This window comes from Salarias fasciatus, chromosome 3 (assembly GCF_902148845.1).
Source record: "Salarias fasciatus chromosome 3, fSalaFa1.1, whole genome shotgun sequence".
NCBI lineage: Eukaryota > Metazoa > Chordata > Actinopteri > Blenniiformes > Blenniidae > Salarias > Salarias fasciatus.
The window spans coordinates 9145137-9170788 of NC_043747.1; the positions used below are offsets into that span (position 1 = coordinate 9145137).

The following is a 25652-nucleotide window of genomic DNA, read 5'->3' on the forward strand; positions in this document are numbered from 1 at the left end:
GGTGTTAAAACAATATGAGAACAGTAACTGTACAACTGCATACCAAAAGTGTAGTTACACTCAACTAATTAAAATCTGATGAACTGATTAACAGAGGATCCACAGCAGAGAGGTAATTTACGTAGGGTTGGTGGGTTATGAAAACCCACGGGCCTTGTTGGGGTGAAATCCTGTACCACCACCACACTGCTGAGGATTTTTGTTAGTTTGTTTGAATCCGAGGTGGAATGAGCGCAGCAGCTGCTTCTCTCCAGCCAGAGGCGCTGCTACTGGCTAGGGCCCCAAGCTGAAGGGGGCCCCGAGGAACGGCTGACATCAGTCAATTTCAATGACAAATTTAAGGCGCTACACTAGACGCTGCAACGACAACATGTCAAAAATCCCCCGCATGGGGCCCTTTTCCGAGTACTCACCGGTTAGTTGCTGGAAGGGGGCCGGCTCAGAAGACGGCGGATATCAGCGACACAACTTGAAACCCCGCGGACACATTACAATGACACGTCTGGAACCTACCTAATGGGGCCCCACTACTACCCGGCTTGCATCAACATGCAGTCAGTGTTGCTAAACACACTTTTTTCGGGTTAGGATAGAGCGTCTCGCTGTCGTTGTCGGCCACCGCCGACATGTTTAGTTCACTCGTGATGCTCACTAACTGGGAGCCGCGCTAGCTAGGAGCCGTGCCGCTACTGCTGCTCCTGCTGTGTTTATATGTGAGGAGAGGGGGAGAGGCTGGGGTCCTGCAGAAGGAGATGAAGCAGGGCGGAAGAACAGGAGCGGATTTTGAAAATACACTTCAACACGTTTCAAGTGGCACTACATTCTCTATGCGATATTATCATGTGCGCATTTTGAACACGATATTGAAATTTCATTTTTTAATACCACGATTATCGTCAATACCGGTTTACCGCGACAGCCCTAATATAGAAGATCTTCCAGTGACAAATTATCAAACAAAAGTTTGTTGTTGTTTTCAGTGACAGCAATACTGTACTGTCTAGGGCTGAACGATATATTGTTATCATATTGATATCGGGATATGAACATTCAGGACATTATTTTCTCAGAATCAACGATATCAAGATTTGCCCTGCTTGCCCTGCATGTAAGCTTGTCCATGCACAGGTAAGGCCAGCCAATCACAAACCTCGTTTACTGGTTGACAGCTGATGGCAGCCAATGAGAAACATCAGAGGGAGGGGCAGGAGGGAGACAGAGACGCACACTCACATGTGCTACATGCCGCAGAGAGTAAGCAAAACAAGAACATGAGTGCTGAAGAGAGTGCGGGTGCAGAATCTGCACAAACGAGTTTGGTGGCAGTCGCAGTGAGTTCTCATTAATAAAACTGCATTTTTTTACATCCTTCTGTATTATGTTTTTATTTTTCTGAAAAATGCTTAAAGGGGCTGTATCATGCTTTTTTAGCTAGTCCAAACCCTAGAAATGGCTCTAACATGGTTATAGTTTATTTTTGCCGCTAAGGAAAAGTCATTTTGTGTGAAATAAAAGATTTTCTGGGGCTAATTCTGAAACCCGGAAGAGACAACGCTCTGTTTCACTGAAAATCCCGCCTCTCCCTCTGTGGACTTTGATTGACAGCGTACTTCAGCCAATCAGCGCTTCAAAACAAATACGCTGAGCTTTAGCTCTTTAGCTCGAGCTTCTCTACATGCAAAGACACGCGAAAACGTCTTTTCCTGTGAGAAACTCACCAAGCACACACTTCAGACTCTTGCTCTTGCTTGACTGTTGCTTTCAGACGATGGTTAAAGTTTATCTCCATAATCGGAGTTACAAAAAGCAGCAACGCTGATTGCCGAGGGTCTGCGGGAGGAGGGCTCAGGGGAGCCATCTTCACTGTGTAACGTCAACGTGGGAAACAGAGCGTTTTCACGGGTGCGGGAGGGGCTGCGTCTCTGAGCAGCACAAACGGGAGGAAAGCTCAAACACCCAGGCACGGAGGAAAGAAACGCTTTGGGGGTGTTTTTGGTGAGTACATAACTATATAACAAGGTTAAAACATACAAAAAGTGAATTTTGCATGATACAGCCCCTTTAACTTTCTCTGAATCCATTGTAATATATCATATCGATATCGAGATATCTGGCATGGATATCAAGATATGAAATTTTGCCCATATCGTTCAGCCCAGTGGTGGGCGCAGTCCACTAATCAGCTAACCGCTAATTAGCTAAGCTAACATTTTCATTAGCGGATTAGCTGTTCAGCTAACTTTGAAAAACATTAGCAGACTAATTAGCTTCTGCTAAATTTACACATTAGCGACTCTGGTTTCCGAGGGTACTTGAACGCCTCTCGTACGAGCTTCCTTTACTGTGCAAAGTAATGAAAAGTCTCTTCTCAGCAGTTAAAAAACGCTGAAAACTGTTTCGAAAAAACATGGATTTTGTAATACATATAACTCCCGATCCGTTTGTCCGATTGAAACGATTCAAAAGCTGTTAGAAAGCTCCGGAACTCAAGATTCTGGGAGTATTTGAATGACTCGCATATGTGCTTGCGTCATGGCACGACATCAACAAATAATCCCCCATGCGCTCTCGGCGCTCGGGGCTCACAGAAAAAACAGAGAGGAGCAGAGTGGGCGCACTGCAGAGCGCGAGCTGCTCCCCGCGCCTATGAACTGTCAGATAGGTTAATAGGGGCGCCGAACCGAAACTCGGTGTGCGGTGCTGCCGCTTCCATGCGCGGCGCGTCCTGTGTGCACCAGGCGTTAGCAGTTATTGTTAGCTTCAGCTAAATCTTTTAGCAGTTTATCGGTTTAGCGTTTTCGAAGCTAACTTTTCAGTTAGCGGAAGAACGGTTATCGAAGCTAACTTTTTGGTTAGCTGTGCCCACCACTGGTTCAGCCCTAGTACTGTCCCTTTGTCATAAAATTGGCAGTTAGTCCCACAAGGGGGAATTTAAAGGGGGCTGCCGCTCACATGGTGCCAACTTTTAGAACTGAGAGTACACAGAATTGCAGTGAATAGATGATTAATTTAGACATTTACTCCGATCGATTTTCCCATCTGGTCCTCATTAATTCACTTTTTAGGGCGGCCGGACTCTTCCTTACCTCATCCAACTGCTCACACGTGCCTCCAACTGAGCAGATGTAGCCTTGGACAGTGCTGCTGGCTGGCCAGAGATGCTGCGGTGAGCATCCACAGGCTGAGCAGCGATCTGTTCCGGCCTCTGGCGGAGTTCCCCAGACCGGGCCTCAATGCTAGGCTAGTACAATTGAGTTCCTCAGTCCTTGGTACTGTCGATTGATGCTGGGTCCGATTACTGGCCGGCGTCATGAACTCTGTCGGACGGACCAAGACAGCCCCAAGTCTAATCAGGAGACATACTACTACTGTGAATATGATGATATAAATATTACCAGTATCCTCCAATGAAGAAATCGTTTGGCCCATGGGTTTCCACTTGTTCCAAGCGTCCATCCAGCCTGTACTTTTCAGTGAAGCATTTTCATGTTTTGCAGTTCAAGGATTTATCTGACGGTCTCAAGTTTCCAAAAGTTAACACAGTAGACAAAGTTGGAGAGGATAGCAGCAGCGAGCAGAGCAGAGCATGCCAGACTGACTTCATGTGTTACACACAGAGACAGTCTGGAACCGCGCCATTGGGGCAGCATTTCAAACAGGATAACGAGAGGCGGGACTATTGAGCGGAGAGAACCAATCCAAGAAACAAGGCTGTGACGCAACGACAATGCAACGTACGCAGCGCTCCGTTGTAGTAGTTTTGTAGTCCAAAACATGGGATCATGGCACGGAGTGTTACGTCCGTTTTACCCCCAAATTCCACTGGACATTTAAGCGCCATGCCGCACCAGCGTCTTGTTCCTGAAGTCAACGCACACTGGGAGCGCGGCACAGCGCCACACCGTTTAGAGAGCAGCAACCTAAAGCGAATCACCACCGCCGTGGCGCGCGCCTCCGTTCTGGTGATCTGTCATTTCTGGGACGCGGCGCAGCACTTTTGTGTCTGGTGGAATTTGGGGGTTAAAGAAAAGCCTTCAGAGCAGATTCTTGCTGTGGTTTCAGCGCCAAATTCAGTTTGTCCAAAACTTCAGACAGAGCCGCGATAAAACCTCGCTGTGTTGCGGCCGCCACCATGATTGTTTTTGGGGGGGGGGGGCGTATAATATTACGCATCGCTAACTCCTGCCTCTCGTGGGCTGTGATTGGCCCAGCAGAAGTTTGCTGGGCAGAAGTCAGATTCAATTGGCGCGGTACCAGACTGTATCCCCATGTATCCCTGAGCATGGAGAGACAGTCTGGCATGCCAGGCTAACCCCTAAATTCCACATCCTCCGGTCCGCTCAGCTGCGCTCCGGTCCGACCGCCGCAGCAAATACATTGCTATTTTAATGACTGTAGCTGATTCCACAGCCTCCCTACTGCTCCGCTCAGCTCCGCTCAGCTGCGCTCCACTGCGCTCCGTCAGTCCAAAATAGAGCCAAGGTCTATTTTTCTCTCCGGTCCGGTCCGTCCAGGTCTCTGTACGCATAAATTTCCACAGTTCAGATGCACCAAATAGGAAAGAGAACTCCAACAACCTCCGGTTTTATACAAAATAAAATCATTTTGTCTTTATTGAAAACTTTAAACTGTTCAATGACGGGTTTTTTTCATCACATTAATTGTCGGATATATCACGAATAGACATACCATACTGATTAAAATATACACTTTAAAACGCGGGCAACAAAAATGAAAACACACTATCAAATTTTATTTGACAAACTTCTGTTTTGCCTGTAATCAAGCTATAGTCAAACGTTTCTGAATGTTTACACAGTTGCATATATGGCCCATTTGCAGGCTATTGTCCATAAATTTCATGTTTTCTACAAAATGCATAGCCTATTCAGGACCATGTATGCATTTTATTCTGAATGGCCCGAATGTCAACATCCTGTCGCACAAAATTCAGCGTGTTGAAGCACAACAGCCAGGATGAAGAGACGCTGATTTTGGAAGTGGAGAATCATAACATTTTATATGACCCCAGTCATTCTTTCTACAAGGATGTACAGAGAAAGATGCCAGCGTGGCCCAGATTGCTCAACTTTTGGAGGTCGATGCTAAATAGCGCATGGCTTCTCTGCTTCTCCGGCCTGGCGGAACAGAGACGCGGGGGAGCAAAGCGCACCCTGTGGGTTTTGAACAAACGGAGCGGAGCTGAGCGCAGCGGTCCGGAGCGCAGCGGAGCAGAGCGCAGCACAAACGTACGCAGTGGAATTTAGCGGTAAGAGAGATCAGGGAGAGGAAGGGAAGAGCGTCCGCCTGCGACGACAGTCAGACATATAAGACGATGAACTTTGTTCCAGCCATTGTGTGTGTGCTGTTGCTGGGCGTGAATGAGGTGTTGTCAAAGACTGCTTGAGACACGAGTGAGCGTTGGTATGCGGTGTGGTTGAAGTTATACAATGGGTTTTTAGTGTGGGTGTGCGAGTGACTGGGTGAGCGCAGTTTTTGTCAACTTTGTGCCATGCTGAAATGCAATATCAGTTATGATGCTTTTTTTAAAGTATAAAGATAGATTTTATGTATACTTGAGGAACCTGTACATCTTTATTTTACTTGAAGAAGGTGACATGGGAGTTTTTCCTTTCCACAGTCGATTATGCTTGCTTTCGTGGATCTGTTGAGTTTTCTCTGTAAAAGCAGCCGAGAAATGACTGTGTTATGGTGCTATATAAATAAAGCTGAATTGAATTGAACTGGTACTTTTTTTACACAAAATGCATACAAATTTCTACTGAAGAAGTTATTAAGCAACAAAAGTTTTTTACTTTTACCCACAAAATCAGTAAAAAAAAAATATCTGTACTAAATCAGTGTGGGAATGAAATACACAGAGAAAGACTCAAAGAGACGTTGTTTTTTCTTTTAATCAGCAATACATATTTTCTAACATAATACAGAACAAATTAGAGTGCATAAACAGTACAAAGTGGTGTAGTCTGATCTTCAGGACACAGGGAAGAGAATTCAGCCATTGTCTCTGTTGTGTTGTCATGTTGTCAGTCCTCCATCCAGAGTCATCACCAACTGGATGGTGGACCTGTGCACGAGTCCATATTCAGACAGAGGCTTGTCTCCCTCCAGCCTTTCTCCAGCAAAGATCAGCTTCATGTCAGTCATTGCAGATTCTAACACACACACACACACACACACACACACACACACACACACACACACACAGTAAGTAAAGCAAATGAGCAAAGTTCACATTAATTCAGTGTTATGAAGATCTGGGTTTTTTTTAAATCATTACCTCCGTTCCCAGGAAGCCTCCGCGCTATTTTCTGTTTCAGTTGATTCAAAGTCACTTTTTTCAGTTCATTCTCAGCGTCACACACGTCGATGGTCATCTTCTCCTTATTGACCCCGTAAACAATGACCTGGACCACCATGCTGCTCGTCTGGTGAAGCTCAGTGGAGAAGCTGCTGAAGTGAAGGACAGAGCGACTCTCTGCTCCCGAACAAGCCAAGTTATGGTATTTATGAGGAACGTTCAGATTAGTTTCACTTTGACACAGGAAATTAACCTCTTCAGCACTGACTTTGAAAGATGATTTAGAAAACAAATACTGCATACAAAGATATTAATGTCAAAGTATTTTACATTCAGTATGAAGTGGTAGAGTTACACAATTCTTTTATTATTCGTCTTAAATTTAACAAAGGAAGCAAAAGTAGTAAACTATTTTACATACAGGAATAAGATGTAGATAAATGACATATCCCATAATATTACACTAAATCTACGCATGGACTTTAAAAAGATTAAGCTCTGATGATGATTGTTATCATTATCCCTATTTTCCAGACAATCCTGAACGCAGCACTGACGGTAGCGCGCTGCACGTGACCTGTTGTTTACTCAGATGTGACACACTGACACAGCAAAGAGCACTCACTCTCCTCAATGTATATTTTTAAATCAATTTTATTCAACCTCTGCAGTTTTGGAGGAGTGAATGAATCACAATGAGTGGTCAAAAAAAGAGGAGGGAAGTCGATTGTCTCCTGTCTTGCTTCATTTTTTCGTTTTCCCTCAAGCTCCTCTGGTGGAGGACCCGAGTTTGAAGGAGATAATCTCAGTAAGGGTATCACAGTTTCATTTTCTATAAATATGAGAAACTGTGTTCGGTAACGCTTCATTTTACAGAACGGTAATTACCATGGATTAACATGGTAATTGCAAGGTAAGTACCATGTAATAAGGAGAAGTTACTGTAAAATTACCATGTAATTACAGGGTAACTATGTTGCTAATTACCTAGTACTTTTAGAGTAATTACCAAGCCAATTCCAGGAAAATACCAAGTAACTACCTGGTAGTAAGTATTAATTACTGGGTAATTATAATGTATATAGCAACTATGTCATTAATTGCCAAGTACTTACTAAGTAATTGCTAAGTAATTACCATGTAATCAATGGGAAATGTAGACTTTTTACTAGATATTACTAGGTACTGCTAGGTGTGTACGCTATGTATTTCCCTAGTAGTCAAGTGTTTTTTACTACTTACCTGGTAACTTCTTAGTATTTCCCAGTAACTACAACATTTACCTGGTAATTACGGTTGAACTGTAGACTACTGCAAAAGGAAGTGAGGCCTGTTTCCACACTATTACCTGGTAACTACTTATTCGTTACCCAGGAACTGCAAAAATACCTACCTCGAAATTATAGTTATTAAAGTGGATTTGTACTGTAAAAGGAAGTGAGATCTGTTTCCACACTATTACCTGGTAATTACTCATTTGTTACCCAGTAAATAGAAAAATATCTACCTGGAAATTGCATAGTTATTGAAGTGGATTTGTACTGTAAAAGGAAGTGAGGTCTGTTTCCATGTTATTACCTGGTAATTACTCAGTATTTAGCCTGTTACTCGGAAACTTTCACATTACCCCACACACTTGCACCAAAAATGCAGCAAACCCCATCAGTGTCTGTGATACAGTCTCTGAACAGCACACTGTATCTGTCAGGAGATCAGAGTTTCCATCAAAAACCACCATCACCAGCCATCACATTACATTAAGATGAACGCATTATTGTTACACTTCCTCACTCCAAACACCTCACTGTGACAGACATGCAAAAACAAGAGAGCTGCCAAAGATAAACATTTTAATCAAATGGAGTTCAACTTCTTATAAAACAATTTACAAAACAGTGCACATTTTTAGCAGTCAGGCACCTTTTTTTTTTTTAAGAAACAGAACAGATTTCTTTTGCAAAAAATAAAATACAAATAACAGTGATAAACAATCACTATAAATCAACATTAATAAGTACACTGCTCCAGTCTTGTGAATTCACATCATGTGTTTTCTGCAGACCCGTATACAGGAACCCTTGATCTCCATCATCCCGAATACCCAGGACCGCCGTCGCCAGGTGTTGTCACGTCGTCCACGTCCAGACTTGTACCTCCCTTGGTGTGATGAAGACGAGGACAACACAACTTTTCCTTCTTAATGCTCAGGGTTTATTCACTGTAACACCCAAACCCCAAACGTGAGAGCTGAAAACATACAAATATTAATAAACAGAAACTTACACAATAAACAAATATACACATTGCACAAAACACAAATATCTTTAAACCTTCAAACATACACATGAAACCGACATTACAACCGAAACATTCACCCAAACCTGAACATGAGACCACAGTCACCCAGCACCAGCTGCAAAGCCACCATACTACCACCACTGTTTTGTAGCGAAAGATTTCAACACAGTTTTGGTGAGCTAATGTTGTGTTTTAGACCTAGGGAGATGTTATGGTTTTACCCACTTAAGGTGAATGTGTTTAATGTAGCTGAAGCCAGTCACTCAGGGTAGTTGATTGTTGTTGCTGGTTACTGCTCTGCTGCTGGGGAAGCCATGCTCCTTTGCACTTTTGCACTTTATATACAGTAGCCATGGAGCCATGGAGCCATCCTCCCAGCTTAGGGGTTAATGCCCCTTGTGCCCCGGTCACTCCTGGTATGACTGTTGCCTTCACAGCTCACATCTTCTGCAGCAACTCTTTCAGCCCTCGGTATTTCTCCAGCTGTTCCTGCTCCTTCTTTCTGATGTTGCTGTCACTGGGGATTGCTACATCCATCACTACTGATCTCTTCTCATGTTTATCTACCACCGCTATCTCAGGCTGATTGGTCGTCATCTGATTGTCAGTCTGAATCGTGAAGTCCCACAGGATCTTGGCTTGATTTTTCTCCATCCAGACTCCGGGGTCTCTGGCCCATACTCGGCACAGATGTTTCTGTATACTCTGCCCATAACGAGCTTCCCAGCCTCTATTGATCTTGTGTTTAGGGCCTGTTCTTGTGCAGCCATGATCAGTGCCTCTGTGCTCTTTCAGTCCTGCCTTTGCCAGCCACTGGTACATTCTCTCTGTGTCAGCCACCTCTTCAATATGTTGGTGGTACATGCCGTGTAGGGGTTTGCCTTTCTATGATCCCACCTCTGGCTCCTCTTTCTCATGGGGTTTCTCTTGTCTGAGGCATTCACTGAGCAGGTTGTCATTGGGGGCCATTTTCTGGATGTATTCTTGGAGGGACGATGTTTCCTCTTGAAGGGTGGCTTTGACATTCACCAGTCCTCGGCCTCCCTCACTGCGCTTCATGTCCAGCTTCAGGATGCTGGACTACAGGTGGAACCCTCAATGTATTGTGAGGACTTTCCTTGTCTTGATATATGTAGCTTGCATCTCTTCCAGTGGCCAGGACGTCTTCAACATCTATTATGTTGCCTTCAGGTAGTTCAACCCCTTCTTCAATAGTGATAATCTTCACTCTCCTTGATACCATCTGCCGGCACTTATCTAGTCCCAATGACATCCCGATGTTTTTGCTGTATATCCTGGTGAGGTGAATCAGGGAGTCCATGTCCTGCTTGCTCTTGGCATTGATTTTGCCACTCTTTTCTGGATGTCTGCTGTTGTGATGAGTACTGGTTCTTGTTCTGGGAGGTTGCAATGTTCTGCTTGCAGGTCTGCTAGGCACTGTGTTTTAGTTTTGTGTGGCAGCTCTCTTTCCCAGGTACTCTTCCAGCATTGCTCAGTCTCCGCCCTAGGTGGGTCTGCTGTGGTCTTACTGCATTGCCAATGAGAGTAGACCTTAGCTAGGTTTTTGGAGAATTATGTGTTTATTCTCCTGGCTTCCACTTCTCTGATATATCTCTTTAGGCGAGGAAGCTAGGGCTTCTTTGCTTAGTCTCCTGTGCCTCGGCTGTGGACAGCTTGTTGTATTTCTTGGACAATTCCTTCTTAAGCTTCACACATTTGTTCAGTTTTGTCAGGGGGCTGGCTTCTATCCATTTTGCCTTCATTTTTGTCTCTGGTCTTCTTCTCCATGGATGCTCCATGGAGCTGATACATAATTTTCCTTTTTTTTCATCCTAAATTTCCAAAGCCACTTGTCATGTGACTTTTACTCATCTGTAAAACACTGCATTGTTTTAGTTTGATATTTATACTTAATATTGTACTCTATAATAGGCTCTATGCATACACAACTCAACCACTTCCTGAACTTCAGGAGGCTAATCGTTTCCTGTCTTTCATGATAGGATGAGCTGATTAATGCAGGTGTGTTTGAAGTTGTTACAGAGGTCAGACACACCTGCATTAATCAGCCCGTCCTATCATGAAAGACAGGAAACAAAGAGCCTCCTGAAGTTCAGGAAGTGGTTGAGTTGTGCATAGAGTCCACTATAACTAAGAAACTGTAATATTATTTTTGTTTTGGCTAATTTGGGGCAGCTGTGGATCAGTGGGGAGAGCAGTCGTCTGACAATCGGGAGGTTGTGAATTCGATTCCCGTCTCCCCCTGTCTGCATGTCGAAGTGTCCTTGGGCAAGACACTGAACCCTGAATTGCCCCTGGTGGATGGACTGAGCGCCTTGCATGGCAGCTGCCTCCACCGGCGTGTGAATGTGTGTGTGAATGGGTGAATGTGATCCTGCAGTGTAAAGCGCTTTGGTCTCTGCTAATGCAGATGAAAAAGCGCGATATAAGTGTAGTCCATTTCCAAATTTCACCTCCGTGTCACAACATGATAGAAAACAGACAGTAACTGTTTGTTCCGGTATAGTTGACATAATTCTTCAGAGAGGGCCACATGATTAAACCCTGAATGGTGTTGCTGTTCTTTTTGCGTGTGTGTGTATGTGTGTGTGTGTGTGTGTGTGTGTGTGTGTGTGTGTGTGTGTGTGTGTGTGTGTGCGTGTGTTTGTGTCTCATATATGTTAACATTAGAAACAGCTCAGTGTTGTTTTGCTGGCAGTGACTCTTCATGTTGTGTCCTCACCTCACAGTTTAGCTCTGTCGATTATTCCCCATCAAGTGGAAAGTGGCACAAATGTTTCTCGACTTGGTTAAAGTGCTTCAGCTATAAAACTATTGCCCCAACACTCAGCAATAAAGATACTGTAACTGGATCAATCTGAGTACAGTAATTAAAAACTAACCAAAACCTCTTTGAATAACTGTTTGAATACTGCTCTTTGCTTTGATTTTAATGGGCTCAAATCTAATCAAAATTGCTGAACTGAAAAAAAAAAGAAACAAACAACAACAAGCTGTCCACTCTCCACCACTTCAGAAGAAATTCGAAATACTGAAAGTCAGAGGATTTCTTTCAAGTGTCAGGCAAACTGAAAGAAACAACTAATCAGTCAGATAAGTTGCTGTTGACCCAGCAGCAGCTTCAAGGTTCATTGCTGCTGACTCCAAAATCAAGACACAAGCATCTCTTTTCATCAATAAACTGTCGATAGAAGAACGACCTCAAGCAATTGAAATACTGCTCTCTAAAACCCAACCTGTCGACCACACCAGTCTGTCACTTCACGTATGGCTTCCACACTGATTCAGTTTAGCTGTCTTAATTTGCTGTGAAGTTTTCTGGTTCTGTTGTTCATCAACAGATAGTGAGAGGATCGATAGAAGCCTGCACATGTTTTTCTCCTGCTCTTGATACCTGCACCATTATAAGGTTTTATGTTAATTGTTTTATGCCATTTGTTTTTAGGGATTTTATCATTGTTCGTCTGCAACTTTGTGTTTGCTGCTTCCGACATGTCCCTCTTGAAAATGAGACCCTGGGTCGAAAAGGGGCTCACCTGTATGAATAAAGGTTCAGTAGAATAATGAAATAAAATCAGCTACTTTGGCAAAAATAGCACAAACTCAGTTTTGATTTTAACCCAACTAAATGAAATAAACAACCAAAACCTTTTAATATCATGAAAATATGATGACACTAATGAACTTGGTGTAAAGTGCATTTTGCTATTCTGTGCTTGCTCTGTTCTTTATATGTGTATCATATTTAACATTACCAGTCACCAGCGCGAATGTGGAACACACATTGACATTGTCATCAATAAGAGCAAAGTACTGAAAGATTTCCATGGATGAAGGAGAGGAAGATGGCGCTATAAGACATGAGGCCACATGACTGTATATAGTTCAGAAATACTTTGGAGACTGACATGTTCAAACTGTTGGAGGTTTTTTTTACATTGGACATTTTGAATTCTGGACATTTCATTTTGGCTGCGGTGGATTTTCGGATGGACTGGAAACATTTTTTGTCTGGAACTGATTCAAACTCAAAACTGGTGCATGAAAACATCATAAGTTGTTCAAATATTCAGTATTTCTGATGACTTAGGCTGAGCTTGTCATCGATGCTGGCCTTTTTCTTAAATGTGGTTGCTTTAATTGCTGTCTGTGTTGTGGACGGCCGTGTCTCCTTTCTGCATTAACCGCCATGTTGTTTGTACACTTGTTTGTTGTCCTGTCTGGGTTGATCATGTATGACTTGATGATGCAGATTATTAAGATTGTTCCACAGTCGCTGAATGTCATTGACCTTCTGTCCTTTGCTTCCCACCCCGGATTAGTGTGCTTCACCTTTTCTGAGCAAATAACTGGAAAAGTCCATGACGCTGTCCATGGTGCTGAACTAGCTCCATTTTCCATTAACACTACTAATTGATCAGTTGTGTCATGACAGACTGTCACTGCACAGTGTCTAATGTTGGATTTACTTTGTTTTACGTAAGATCTGGCTGTTTACGACACAATTTGAGTCTCCTTGTTGATGGATGATTTTATTTCATATTTTGATGGTTCATAGTGTCAGACTCTATTTTCATTTTGGAGTATAAACAAGTTCATTTTGTCACTTTTTGACAGCTGCCAAATACATATTTGATCCAGATCAGATCCGTAGTGTGAATTGTGCACAAGAGAAATAGCCAATAGGTTGTAAGGAGCCATTACAAGTCCCTGCCCCCTCTTCAATGTGACACACTCCACACCTCGCTGCTTCCGTAGAGACACACTCCCCCATGGGAGGCAACCGCCTCACTTTTTTTTTTTTTTTTTACAACAAACTATGTAGCAGACAGTATAAATGGGAGTGTCTCATTTGATCTCAGGTTTGTTTTACACAAAGGTTTCTAATCTATTCAGTGGAGTGAGACTCTGTTCAGAAGAAATGATGCTACCTTGAATACCTTGAATACATCACTGCAGAAGCGAAAGAGAAACTTGACAGGAGGCTAGTGTGTGTGTGTGTGTGTGTGTGTGTGTGTGTGTGTGTGTGTGTGTGTGTGTGTGTGTGTGTGTGTGTGTGTGTCATCAGACAAAAGCGAGTTCATTTTTCCAACTGCATTTGCTTCGGCAGAATTTCAGAAAATGCTGGAGAAATAAGTGTGAAGTTGAGTCTGTTCAATGATCGATAATGTCTAAAGGGAAGAACAAGAAACAAGCACATGACTCAAGCGCCACTAAAGGTAAGAGATGAATTAAACACTCCTGAAATATCATACAGATGTGTTATGATGTATTTTTTCCACTCAGATAATCAGTTCTATGGCCTCAGAAACCAAGGATCAACATGTTACTTGAACAGCGTGCTGCAGGTGCTGTTCATGACTGAAGAGTTCAGAGAAGCTGTGAAAAGGTTTGTGACCAAGGTTGTATGATCATGTATAATAATGTGAGGAGCGTGTATGATAGGATGCAGTGTGTCTGTTTGTCTCTGATCACTTGGTCTTCACTGTGACAGGCACACTGAGGGCAACAGCAACACAACACACATTGACAGACAGCTGTCAGAGCTGTTTGATGAGTTAAAGAAAGGCCCAGCAGAGACCATCGGAATCACACACAAGCTGGGAATTCACTCAGGTACAGTGTGACAGTGTTTTAGATTGAATGGCTTGGTTACACTGCATCTGTGGAAAAATAGTCAAATGATTATTAAACAATCTGAGAAAAAGTGATTCTATAGTTCTGCTAAGCTTTGATAAGCTGCTGTTGAATCACTCCTATTTCCATTTGTTAGAGAATTACTCCCTCACAGTTTGTGGACCTGACTGATCCATTTGATTAAAAAAAGAGAGAGAGAGAGAGAGGAAAAAAATGTCATTTATAAACTCATAAAACGTGTCCAATTGTTAATTACTGAAACAAATTCCAGAAGCTTCTAGAAAATAAGAACCTCCATGATATAAAATGCTGGTGAATAATAACATGCAGCCGCTGAAATCCAGTTCATCCACTTTTAATTTTTAAATATGTGGTCGTGATCCACTAACATAATTCCTCTCCTTTCTTCAGTGAATAAACAAAGTGATGCAGCAGAACACTTTGAGAAGATTTTGGCGCTCACCAGTCCCGAGGCGTCAAAGGTAAGAGTGACGGAAACTCCTAAGTTTGATGAAAACTCATTTTTCATCAGCGTGTCAGTCACAGTTTATTTGTGCTTTCAGATATTTCAAGGAAATCTGGTCCACACAACAGAGTGTCTTAAATGTCACAACAGAACTTGTGAAGAGGGGAAATTCTGGCATCTTCCTCTTCCACTGGAGGATTCCTGCACTCAAAGCTACAGTGTGGTAAGATCAGATCAGATCAGATCAGATCAGCTTAAAAGCAAGTTCCTTTGGCAGCATGTGACAGAAACACACGCATGTAGTCAAGTGACATAGAAATGCGTGGGAATGGAATGTAGCCTTAAACTATTGTCACACCTCATTGTCTTGTTCTGCCAGTTTGTAAGGCTGAAACAGACTTCGACTTCTTGTCACACACCTTGATTATACAGTCCAATAAACCAGCTTGAAAAACAAAAATATAAAAAAAAATCTATCAAATTATTAGATAAAGGTTTCGTGCAGGTCGAAAAAGAGTTTTCACAGTGAGTGAATTCATTGTTAAAACCACTTGACAATCAGATAGGTCCCTTAATATGTCATTTTCTCGTTTTCAGGAGAAAGGTGTTGCAGAATTTTTCCAGACTTGTGAGTTAAAAGGAGAAAACCAGCTGTACTGTAACGACTGTAGTGAGAAATGGGACGCTACTATTGTGAGTGAAGAAAAACCCTGTTTCTAATTTATATTCACTCTCTGGAGATCTGTGGATACGTGGAAAGGTTGATAGTGCTTTAACAAAATTAAAACCTGACTGTTTTCTTTCAGGAATGTGAAATGAAGCATCATCCAGACATTTTGACGCTGCTGCTGAAGAGGTTTCAGTTCGACTATCACTACATGTCATACACCAAAAACAACTGTGCTGTGGATGTCCCATACACCCTGGAAGTTCCACAAGTAGAGGAAATAAGCAGCTTTATCATTCATATTTTGCTCATTTATCATGGTTTTAATGACTTCTTGTGTCTTTCTTGTGATCAGGGTCAGATCTATGATCTGTATGCGTTTGTAGAACATGTTGGCAGTTTGAAAAGTGGACACTACACAGCCACAGTCAAGTCTCAGGACGGCAGAGGAGCCAGATGGTACAACTTCTGTGATTTGAGCGTTGAGCAGGTAAGACTGGTCACAAAATAATCATCCACAATTCAAAACACCTTGTTGCAGAGTCATGTGTTGAAGAGCATAGATGCATTCAGCATGATGTGAAGCATTTTCCATTTTCATCAACAGCTTAATCAAAACCTCAAGGTGGACAACATGAAAAAGTAAGAGTTTTTATCCATGTTTTTTCATTTATTTATCAAATCAAATCAAACTTTATTTGTAGAGCACTTTTTCATATTTAAAAAACAACGCAAAGTGCTGAACAATAAAAACAGTCATAAAAACAAAAGAATGAAAACCGCACCATCAATAAATATATACCACACACACACACGCACACGCACACGCACACGCACACGCACACGCACACGCACACACACACACTCTCTGAATTATTTGCACACAGCAGAGGAGACATGGTATGGCACTAAGCATCATGGGAAAACACTACCAGTGGGGCCCTTCACACCAGGGGGCTATTGCACAAAAGTCAGATAAATACATCCAGGATAAATGAAAATGCGCGGCTTGAGTAAGCCTAGTTGGTGTTTTCTCGGATTAATCGGTTGCACGTTTGCCGAGCCGGGATAAAAAGACGTGGCTTACTCAAGCCAGGTGAGGAGCATCAGGATAAGTGCGCGTTCACGGCGTTCTTCAGAAGACATGAGATCGATCACAGAATCACAGATTGAAAATGGAACAAGGACAAGCATCTTACTTCACACGGGACGAGCAGCAGTGTGCGGACTATACCGCGGCTGTCGGGGGGGGCTCACTTAAAAAGGGGGGGTGCCCCAGAGCAAGGACTTTACACAAAACACGTCCATTAATTTCACTCCATATATTACAGCCTGTACGTCTGCTTTAAGTGACGTTTAAAGGCATAGCGCCCCCACGCTTCAATGGTGAGGACAGGTACTGCATGCAGGCCGCAGCTTTATTAAAGTGAAATAGTGATGTGCAAATCATCCACTAAAAATGACCTAATTCTGCATATGATCCATGATTATGATCATACAAAAATGATAATTATAAAATACAGGAAATACACGGGGGAAACAGCATTTTGCCAATATTTAGGATATTTATTCAAGAATATTTCAACGCTGTGTCCGTGCTATCTAATTGAATCAATTGTCCTCATGCTGTGTTCTGTTTCATCCCTCATCTGTCATGAAGAACAAACCTGTCCGGCTAGAAAAGAACCTCCAGCAGGTGAAAACCTAACATAAAAATATTCTGCAGTCTGGTCAGTTACTTAAGTGTAACCCAAAGAGCAATTATCAAATGAAGTGATAAATTTGTTGTCTTCTGAGAATGAATTTCTGTCTGATTTTAGCCGTTAAAAAAGTGGAGTCAGAATGATGTGGGACCCTTTCACTCCTAAAGGTGGAGTCCTGAAATACGACAATTTTCCTATTTTCGGGAGACAGTTAAGACAAAATGATGCTGTCTGTTATATTGTAGTCCATTTCAGTGGTGTGATACATTTATTTTTCCTTTGTTTCTCATTTTACTCATTGTGTAGCTTCAGGGTTGTTTTATTTTATTTTTTATTCTTTATTTTTTACATCAGTGTGGTTTAGTACCAATTTCATCAAGGTTTTTTTTTCCATTGTCTTTACAATAATTGTGAACCTTTTATTGTCGGACTTGTATTAATAAAGAAAGGATTCTGAAACGTCTGTGTTGAAAGTTATGTTGGTCTTCATACAATCTCAGCAACAACATAATACTAAAGTCAACCAGACGTAGTTGCAGATGCAGCGACTACAGCAGTAAGATTTGGCTGCAGGATGATTAAATAATGTAATGTGTAGAAAAATCCAGGAAATGCTGTAAACTACACCCATTTCTCACATTGTTGACAGCAGTTTAATCTTATCCTGGGTAGTTAGCCTGCTGTGGAGCAGGTTAGCTTCAGAGAATAAATCACCACGGTGACTGGTCCGGGATAAACTTGGCCAGCTTTTGTGCAATCGACTTGAGGCTAACTTTGTCCAGGATAACCACAAGATCGCCACAGGATAACAACAGTTTGCTGGCTTAATCCCTTATCCTGGGGTCTATTTCACCAAGCAGGTTTTAAGAAAATTCTGTGTTGAATAACCCAGAAATGAGGGAAACGCTGAGATTTCAATTACACAAAGGGAGATAACTCAAACCAGAGACAGAGGAGTAACTCCAGCCTGTTCCACTAGGAGAGATAACTTAAACTGTCGGTCAGTTACCGCAGTAACACACTCTGTGACTCTAACCTGGTCGGGAGCAGGTTTTTCTGAGTCAACCCTGAAGTTTCTCTCTGGCTCCGCCCCCTTTCAGCCACACACGCGCTGCTCCATTTCCTCATTCTTTCAGTCAGCTGGCAAGTTTTTGTGTAGCTGTCAAAATGTCATGTCCTTTTATCAGCGATCCTGCCGATGAAGGAGCAGCATTACTGCAGCGTGATTTCAATATTCGTCGGGAGATTATTTACAGACCGCGCATAGTTTTGGCGTTTCCGGACTGTTACCTTTATGAACGTACCGCTTCACGTCTCAATCCGCTACATTCACAATCTTTTCCGTCCATATTTTGCAACATAACCAGACATAGTCGCGCACTCACATCCCAGCAGATATTGTGTGTTGCGCTGCGGTTCTTTGCAAATGGGAGTTTTTTATATAACACTGGAGATGCAGAGCACTGAGGAGTTTAAATCACCACCATCATTAATACCACAGCAAATAAAAGACATGACACACGATTCATTTTGTCTTCTTTATTTCCTACAAAAATAAAAAATAAATAAATAAAGGGTTGAGTTCATGTTCCAATAGTGAACATAATTCACCTGTGACCATGAACCCACCTGCAACTTCTGCTGCAGTATCTCAATTTCCAATTTCATCTTCTTCATCTGGAGGTCCAGATACTGCTGTTCTTTAAGGGATTTCTCTATCTTGTTAAGTGGATTTTGTAAATTTCTTTGACTGGTAACTGGGAATACATAGAGGACATTAAACTATACAGCTGCACACGAATTGAATGAAATGAACCTCTGGTGTTTACTGAACATCATCTCACAGTGTTGATCTGTGATGTGGAAGTTGAGAGACCATCCTGCTGCTGACCAGCCAAGATCTGTTAAAAAGGAGACAATTTGAATGTTTCAGTGTCAGCTAAATGTCAAGCTCTGTGTTCCACAGGAGTATTCAGAATTGTAATAGGAAGAGAACAATCAGTAACGCACCTCGATATGACTTTCTGGATCCTCTGTGAGGGCAGCAGACACGGTTTCATCCTCCTCAACCTGGATAAATAACATCTTTCAGTATATTTGCGTATATTCTTCCAAACTAACATTTGGCAAAAATATTCTGAGTATTTCCTTCTGACAGTTTCAGGTTGGTTGTAGCATGAAGGAGCTCCAGCAGGCAGATAGAACCTTCACAATCTATGTGGCCAAAAGAAGAAAAGAACATGAAAGACAAAATAAATATTTGTATCAATGACATTTTTTAAATATTATACTCAAATAATAGATAATAATATTAGATTAAATAGGATTAATTATTTAACATAACATGATATAGATGTGTGACATAAAACAACTGCACAGTCCATCAGCCACTTAGTATTTATGCGACTTTACAATGTTAAACATGCTTAAAAAGATGTGCCTCAATGAGATTATACCGAGGTCTTTTGAACAATGTTTTTATATTTCATCTTTAGCTTTCATCTTCCCCGCGGGATTACAACTAAATGAAATACTTTAACTGGTGACCATTCAAACAGTTTCCCTGTAATAATATTTAACATTCAAAAATATTCTGATATAAAGGACTACATTTAAACTTACTCTTTGACACGGGCTGCAATTTTCTGCCACGCCATCTCCCTCTCTTTCGCTGCTGTAGCGTGTTGCATTTTTTTCGAAAAATGTGTTCCAGCTTCTATATGTCGCTCTGCGCTTCTCTGTTGCCATGGTGACTCGTCGAATCGGTGCTCCATTAATGCTGGCTTTTTATAGTTGTCGTGCACGTGCTTAACTCCAGGTGGAACTACTTGAAGTTGAGTAATACAACTCAAATCAGCTGTTGTGTAACCAAAAACCCAGCGTTTTCCCTTTCTGAGTAGATCAACACAGAGTTCAGGATTAATCTCAGGGTTTTTTCAACCTGCTTGGTGAAATAGACCCCTGGTTTTGTGCAATAGCCCCCAGGAGAAGGCGAAGGTCATTAATATTATTATTATTGGGGCCCCAGCGCTTGACCCCCGACTCCGCCAGACCAAGGGGAACCCACACACCAAAGTGTGGAGCCCCCCCGGCCAGCCAGGACCAGAGGACTCGAGCGCAGTGACCCCAGCAGAGGATCAGGACCAACTCCCGGTGTGAAGAACCCCCCTCAGGAAACACTGGAGTTAAAACAGCTAAAGACATAAAAAGACATGATACAAAGTTAATAGTAAGATAAGATTATAAAGTAAAAGATTAAAATAAGTTAGAAGTACATAATAAAAATAGAATGAATAAATAGGATAAATAGATTAAAATAAAAATGATAATAAAAAATAAAAATGATGGAGATAAGAACTATAAAAGGTTAATTAAAAGCCAGATTAAAAAGGTGTGTTTTTAACCTCCCTTTAAAAATATCAACAGTCTCTGCGGTCCTGAGGTTCTCTGGCAGGCTGTTCCACAGGCGGGGGCCGTAGTGGCTAAAAGCCGCCTCGCCATGAGTCTTGGTTCTAGCTTTGGGAACACACAATAAGCCGCTGCCAGAGGACCTCAGGGCCCGCGAGGGTCGATAGGGTAAAAACAGATCAGCTAAATAAGAAGGCGCAAGGCCGTTAAGACATTTAAAAACTAATAAGAGAACTTTAAAATCGATCCTGAAGCGGACAGGGAGCCAATGCAGCGACTGTAAAAGCGGTGTAATGTGGGCCCGCCCCCTGGTCCTCGTCAGCACGCGTGCGGCTGAATTTTGTAACGGTTGTAGGTTTGAAATGTTCTTTTTGTTTCAGACCAGAGAGCAAGGCATTACAGTAATCTAATCTACAGGAGATAAAAGCATGCATTAGCACCTCTGTACTGGCCTGAGAGAGACACGGGCGACTCTGGCTATATTCTTAAGATGATAAAATCCAATCTTAGTTATGTTTTTAATGTGTGGAATAAAACTTAGCTCAGAGTCAAAAATTACGCCCATGTTCTTAACTGATCGTTCTGGTTTAAATTCTAATAATTTTGGTAAAATTTTCTCTCTCTGACCTTCGGGACCGATAACTAAAACCTCAGTCTTGTCCTGGTTGAGCTGCAGGAAATTCACTGCCATCCATGACTTGATGTCTGAAATACAGTTAAAAGGGTTTCTATTGGCCCTGAGTCTTCAGGAGACACGACGATGTATAGCTGAGTATCATCAGCGTAGCTATGGAAACTGATGCCGTGTCTCCTGACGACGTCCCCAAGAGGAATTATGTAGAGATTAAAAAGTATGGGACCTAAAATTGGACCTTGGGGAACCCCACACCTGATTTCATGGGTTCCTGAGGAACAAGTATCCATACTTACATAAAAACATCGATCTGTGAGATAAGAACTGAACCAGTTAAGAAGAACAGTACCAGAGAGGCCCACCAGGTGACTCAGTCTATTTATTAAAATGTGGTGGTCTACTGTGTCGAAGGCAGCACTCAGGTCCTGTAGAACCAACACTGTGAGCTTTTTCTTATCTAAATTCCACCTGATATCATTTAAAATCTTTAAAAGGGCCGTCTCCGTACTGTGGTTCACTCTAAAACCAGACTGATGTCTTTCTAAAATGTTATTAATCATTAAAAAGGCATTGACTTGGTTAAAAACCAGTCTTTCTAAAACTTTACTTAAAAAGTGGTAAGTTGGATACTGGTCTGTAGTTATTAAGAACACTGGGGTCTAAATTGCTCTTCTTCAGAAGGGGCTTCACCACCGCCATTTTAAAGGCAGTGGGGAAGACACCCGTCTGAAGAGAGCAATTCATGATATTTAAAATCTGTTCATCAAGGAATCCATAAAGTGATTTAAAAAGTGGTGTGGGGATGGGATCTAAAAGGCAGGTTGTTGATTTTACTTGGGAGAAAACTCGACCAAGAGTCCTCGTGTCAACCCGGTCAAAACTGTCCAGTGTTTCCTCAGGCATGGACAACGGTTCAGCTGTGTTCACTGATAAAACCTGTTGAGGTAAAAGGCTAGACCTGATGTCCATGACTTTAGTTCTGAAGTGGTCTGCAAAGTCTTCAGAGAGAGCGTCTTTCGGCTCCCGAAAAGCTTTATTAAAATGAGTGCCAGTTAAAATGTTGAAGGGGGAGAAGAGGAACCGGAGGTTGTCTTTATTGTCTGAAATAAGTTGAGAGAAGTGGGAAGTTCGGGCCTGTTTAACTGCATTATTGTAAATTTTGAGTTGTTGACGTAGAATCTGGTGATGTACAGTCAACTTGGATTTCCTCGACCTTCTTTCAGCACTCCTGCATTTTCTTTTCAGTGTGATGATTTTATCAATCTTCATCCACGGGGGTTTGGGGTGGCCTTTGATTGTTTTGGTTAAAAGTGGAGCGACTGAGTCCAGACTGGACTTCAGTTTACTGTTAAAATTGTCAACGATAAAATCACAGGGTGCAGGTAAAATCACTGCAGGAGTGCTCTGTAAGATCTATATAAAATCTGCAGCCACTTCAGGAGTAAGGTTGCGTCTCCTCACGGTTCTCACCGGGGCTTCCTGCTGGTTAAAACTGGTGATGTTAAAAAACACGCAGTAGTGGTCAGACACAGCCGGGTCAACAACAGAGGACACACTGATGGACAGACCGTGGGTTATAACCAGGTCCAGGGTGTGTCCTCTGTTGTGAGTTGGCTGTGCGACATGCTGTTTAAAATCTAAACAGTTTAAAAGGTTTAAAAATTCTCCGGACATCGAGTCGGAGATGTCGTCAACATGTAAGTTAAAATCACCAGTTATTAAAATTCTACTATATTTAGAATGAATTATTGTTAAAAGTTCTGAAAATTCACTGATAAAAAGACTAGAGTACTGAGGGGGTCTGTACACTGTTAAACACAGGATTGGGGGACTGCTAAAAACAAAGGCGTGGTGCTCGAAGGAGCTAAAACTATTAAAAGCTACTGCACACATGCTAAATCTGTTATTTAAAATGGAAGCAGTCCCTCCAACCCTCTTACCCTGTCTGGTTGAATATAAAAAGTTAAAACTCGGTGGGGAAGCCTCAGTGAGGATAACAGGTGCATCAGTGCCAAGCCATGTCTCAGTTAAAAGCAGACTGTCTACATTATTGTCTAAAATAAGATCATGAACAATAAAAGATTTGTTTAAGAGAGAGCGCACATTCGGCAGGGCCATATTAATGGTGGTGGGCGGGCTGGATGTGGCTCTCAGTGGACTTTTACTGTTAAAAGAGTCCTTTGTCGTTTAAAAACAGTCCGGGGGATGTGGTGTCTGGAGGAGGTGATGACAGGGATGCTAAGTACAGTGTGTAGTGTGTCCGGGGGCAGTGAGGATGTGTGAGGGGTGTGTGTGGCGTGTGGTGGATGGAGGGGGCTTGCAGGTAGTCAATCAACAGGGGATGTATGGACTGTGTGCTGAATGTTACCTGCTAAAATGGAGCTGCCCAGCGGCTCGGGTGAAGTCCGTCCTTATGATAAAAAGCTGGGCGGTTCCAGAAAAGATTAAAATTATCAATGAAATAAAAGTTGGAGGCTGTGCAGGAGCGCTGAAGCCAGGTGTTGAGGCCGAGCAGTCTGGAGAAGCGTTCAGCGCCCCTGGAGAAGGTCGGCAAAGGTCCAGAGATAAAAACCGACCTTCAACAGCTCTCCAACAGGTTAAAAAGGTTTTTAAAATCCTGCTTGGTGACCTCCGACTGCCGCCGGGCCGTGTCGTTAGTCCCAGCGTGCACGATGACCCGGCGGACAGTGGAGGGGAGGGACTGCAGGAGCTCCGGGAGATCATGGAGGATCGTGGGGACAGTAGTACCAGGAACACACCGCGTGATGGCCTTAAAAAAGCGAATATTCCTGATGCTACTGTCCCCAACCAGGAGTGATGTGGGGGAAAAAGGGGACGGGGCGCCTGCGGCGCGATGATGTCGGTGTCCGGGGCTGGGGAGCGCTCCGCCGGTGAAGCGGCGCCACCGGCAGCAACCTCGCTGCTGGAGCGGTGGTCCTGGCCCTGGTCCTGATTACGGTTCTCCCCGGAGTGGTGGTGGTGGCTCCCGGAATGCCACCTCACCACCTCCCTGACCAGTCTCAGGCGGGGAGCGGAGGCCGCGGACCGGGGCGATCGCCGCCGAGGGAATATAGGAGAATATAATTTCTTTTCTTTTTTCTACAGTTTCCTGTCTGGTTCCAGCAGTCCTTACCTTCTGTTTTACAGGAAGAGAAAAGGTGAGAATCAAAATCTTTTTTTTTTTTTTTTATGACAAATTATTTTGTTTTGTAACTGATGGGATCAAACTGTTGGACATTTTCTTTGAATTACAGCCCAAGTTCTTAAAAGGTAAAGACATGAATTCATTCACAAAAGGTGTTGGAAGAAGGTTGAAATATGCTCTGTATTTAACAGCAGGACAAACAAATGGTCTGAAAGATACTAAATTTAATGGACTTTCACCAACCTGAAAACCTGCATCTGGAAGTTGTGGAACAATATCACAGAGTCTAATTAACTCTCTGGTTCTTACCTTTTCCCATACATTTACACAATTCTAACACTGCTGTGTCACAACTTTTGAAGTATGTGTCCTTATCAAATTCAACATTAAACATTAACTAAAATCCTTGCCAATAACATAAAGGTTGTCAGGTCAACTTTTTGAAGCTGAAGTTCTAATTGATTCTTTGTGTGCTGCAGATGCAAACATCAGAGGCCCGTCGACCAACAGCTCTACTCGTGAGAACATTGACCAGAATCAGCACAATACACAAAGAAAAAGAGCACGGAAAAACAGTACAGTTAAAACGAGTGTAATCTCCCACAGCTCCTCTACCACAAGAGATGAAAGCCAAAACCAGAACGATCTCAGAAACACTGCATCTGTGTCAAAGAATGAGAAAAGGCAAAGTGGGCAGAATCAGATGAAGCACCATGATACAAGGAAAGACAGAAGAAAAAAAGATAAAAATGAAGGAAACCAGGTGAAGCTGGAAATATCACAAAAACAAGGAAATGAGCAAAAGAAGTCCTGTCTTTCAAGCATGGTCAAATATTTGCAAGGACCTCAGCGTATCTTCTCCAGGAAAAAACTACTGGTCATGATATTGATCGTTCTTTTTGTGTTTTTCATTCATGGGGGAAGTTGGTTGAATGATGAAGTCAGACCCTGGTTGAGACAGGCAGCCAGAGGGGAAGGAACGAGTCCAGTAGATGTGGAGGGAGAAGAAACAAGCAGAACAGCAGCAGATGTGAAAGTTCAGGGCAGAAGAAGTTCAGAAGATTAAGTTAAGAGAAGGAGAGGTGAGGAGAGAATGAAGAGAGGAGATGATGAGAGTCTCATTCACAAACCAACAGATGAGAAGGTGAACAGATTAGACATTAAAAACAGCCCAAAACACAGTTCTTTGGAATTTTTTACTCCAAACCAGTGGGAGGAGAGGAGAGAGATCAGGACAGGTGATGAACCAGAACAAACCAGAGAAAACCCTCAAAGACACAGCAGTCAGACTGTAGAGGGTCAGGATAAAATACAGACTGGGGGTCATTTGAAATGAATGTCATAGGGGAAT

General features: G+C 42.6%; 1 protein-coding gene and 1 long non-coding RNA gene across 6 annotated transcripts; one reads left to right on the top strand and one right to left on the bottom strand.

Annotated features, from left to right (window-relative positions):
• Window positions 1-5897: 5897 nt before the first annotated feature.
• Window positions 5898-6508, bottom strand: LOC115383803 (uncharacterized). Its single transcript, XR_003930759.1, has 2 exons — window positions 6302-6508; window positions 5898-6176 (listed from the first exon to the last, which is right to left on the bottom strand). It is a non-coding gene; the product is annotated as an uncharacterized LOC115383803 (long non-coding RNA).
• Window positions 6509-11619: 5111 nt separating this feature from the next.
• Window positions 11620-25395, top strand: LOC115383685 (ubiquitin carboxyl-terminal hydrolase 4-like). Of its 5 annotated transcripts, XM_030085866.1 has the most exons (12): window positions 11620-13860; window positions 13928-14030; window positions 14136-14257; window positions 14690-14760; window positions 14842-14967; window positions 15342-15437; window positions 15551-15682; window positions 15767-15901; window positions 16019-16053; window positions 24262-24314; window positions 24411-24426; window positions 24781-24955. In XM_030085866.1, the coding sequence occupies exons 1-12, from the start codon at window positions 13809-13811 to the stop codon at window positions 24821-24823; spliced, it is 984 nt and encodes a 327-aa protein (XP_029941726.1). In that variant the 5' UTR covers window positions 11620-13808; the 3' UTR covers window positions 24824-24955. The 5 variants fall into 5 exon arrangements, with proteins under 5 accessions (XP_029941726.1, XP_029941717.1, XP_029941744.1 ...); XM_030085857.1 differs by lacking the exon at window positions 24411-24426 and having other exon boundaries at window positions 24781-25395; XM_030085884.1 differs by lacking the exon at window positions 16019-16053 and having other exon boundaries at window positions 24781-24897.
• The last annotated feature ends 257 nt before the right edge of the window (window positions 25396-25652 follow it).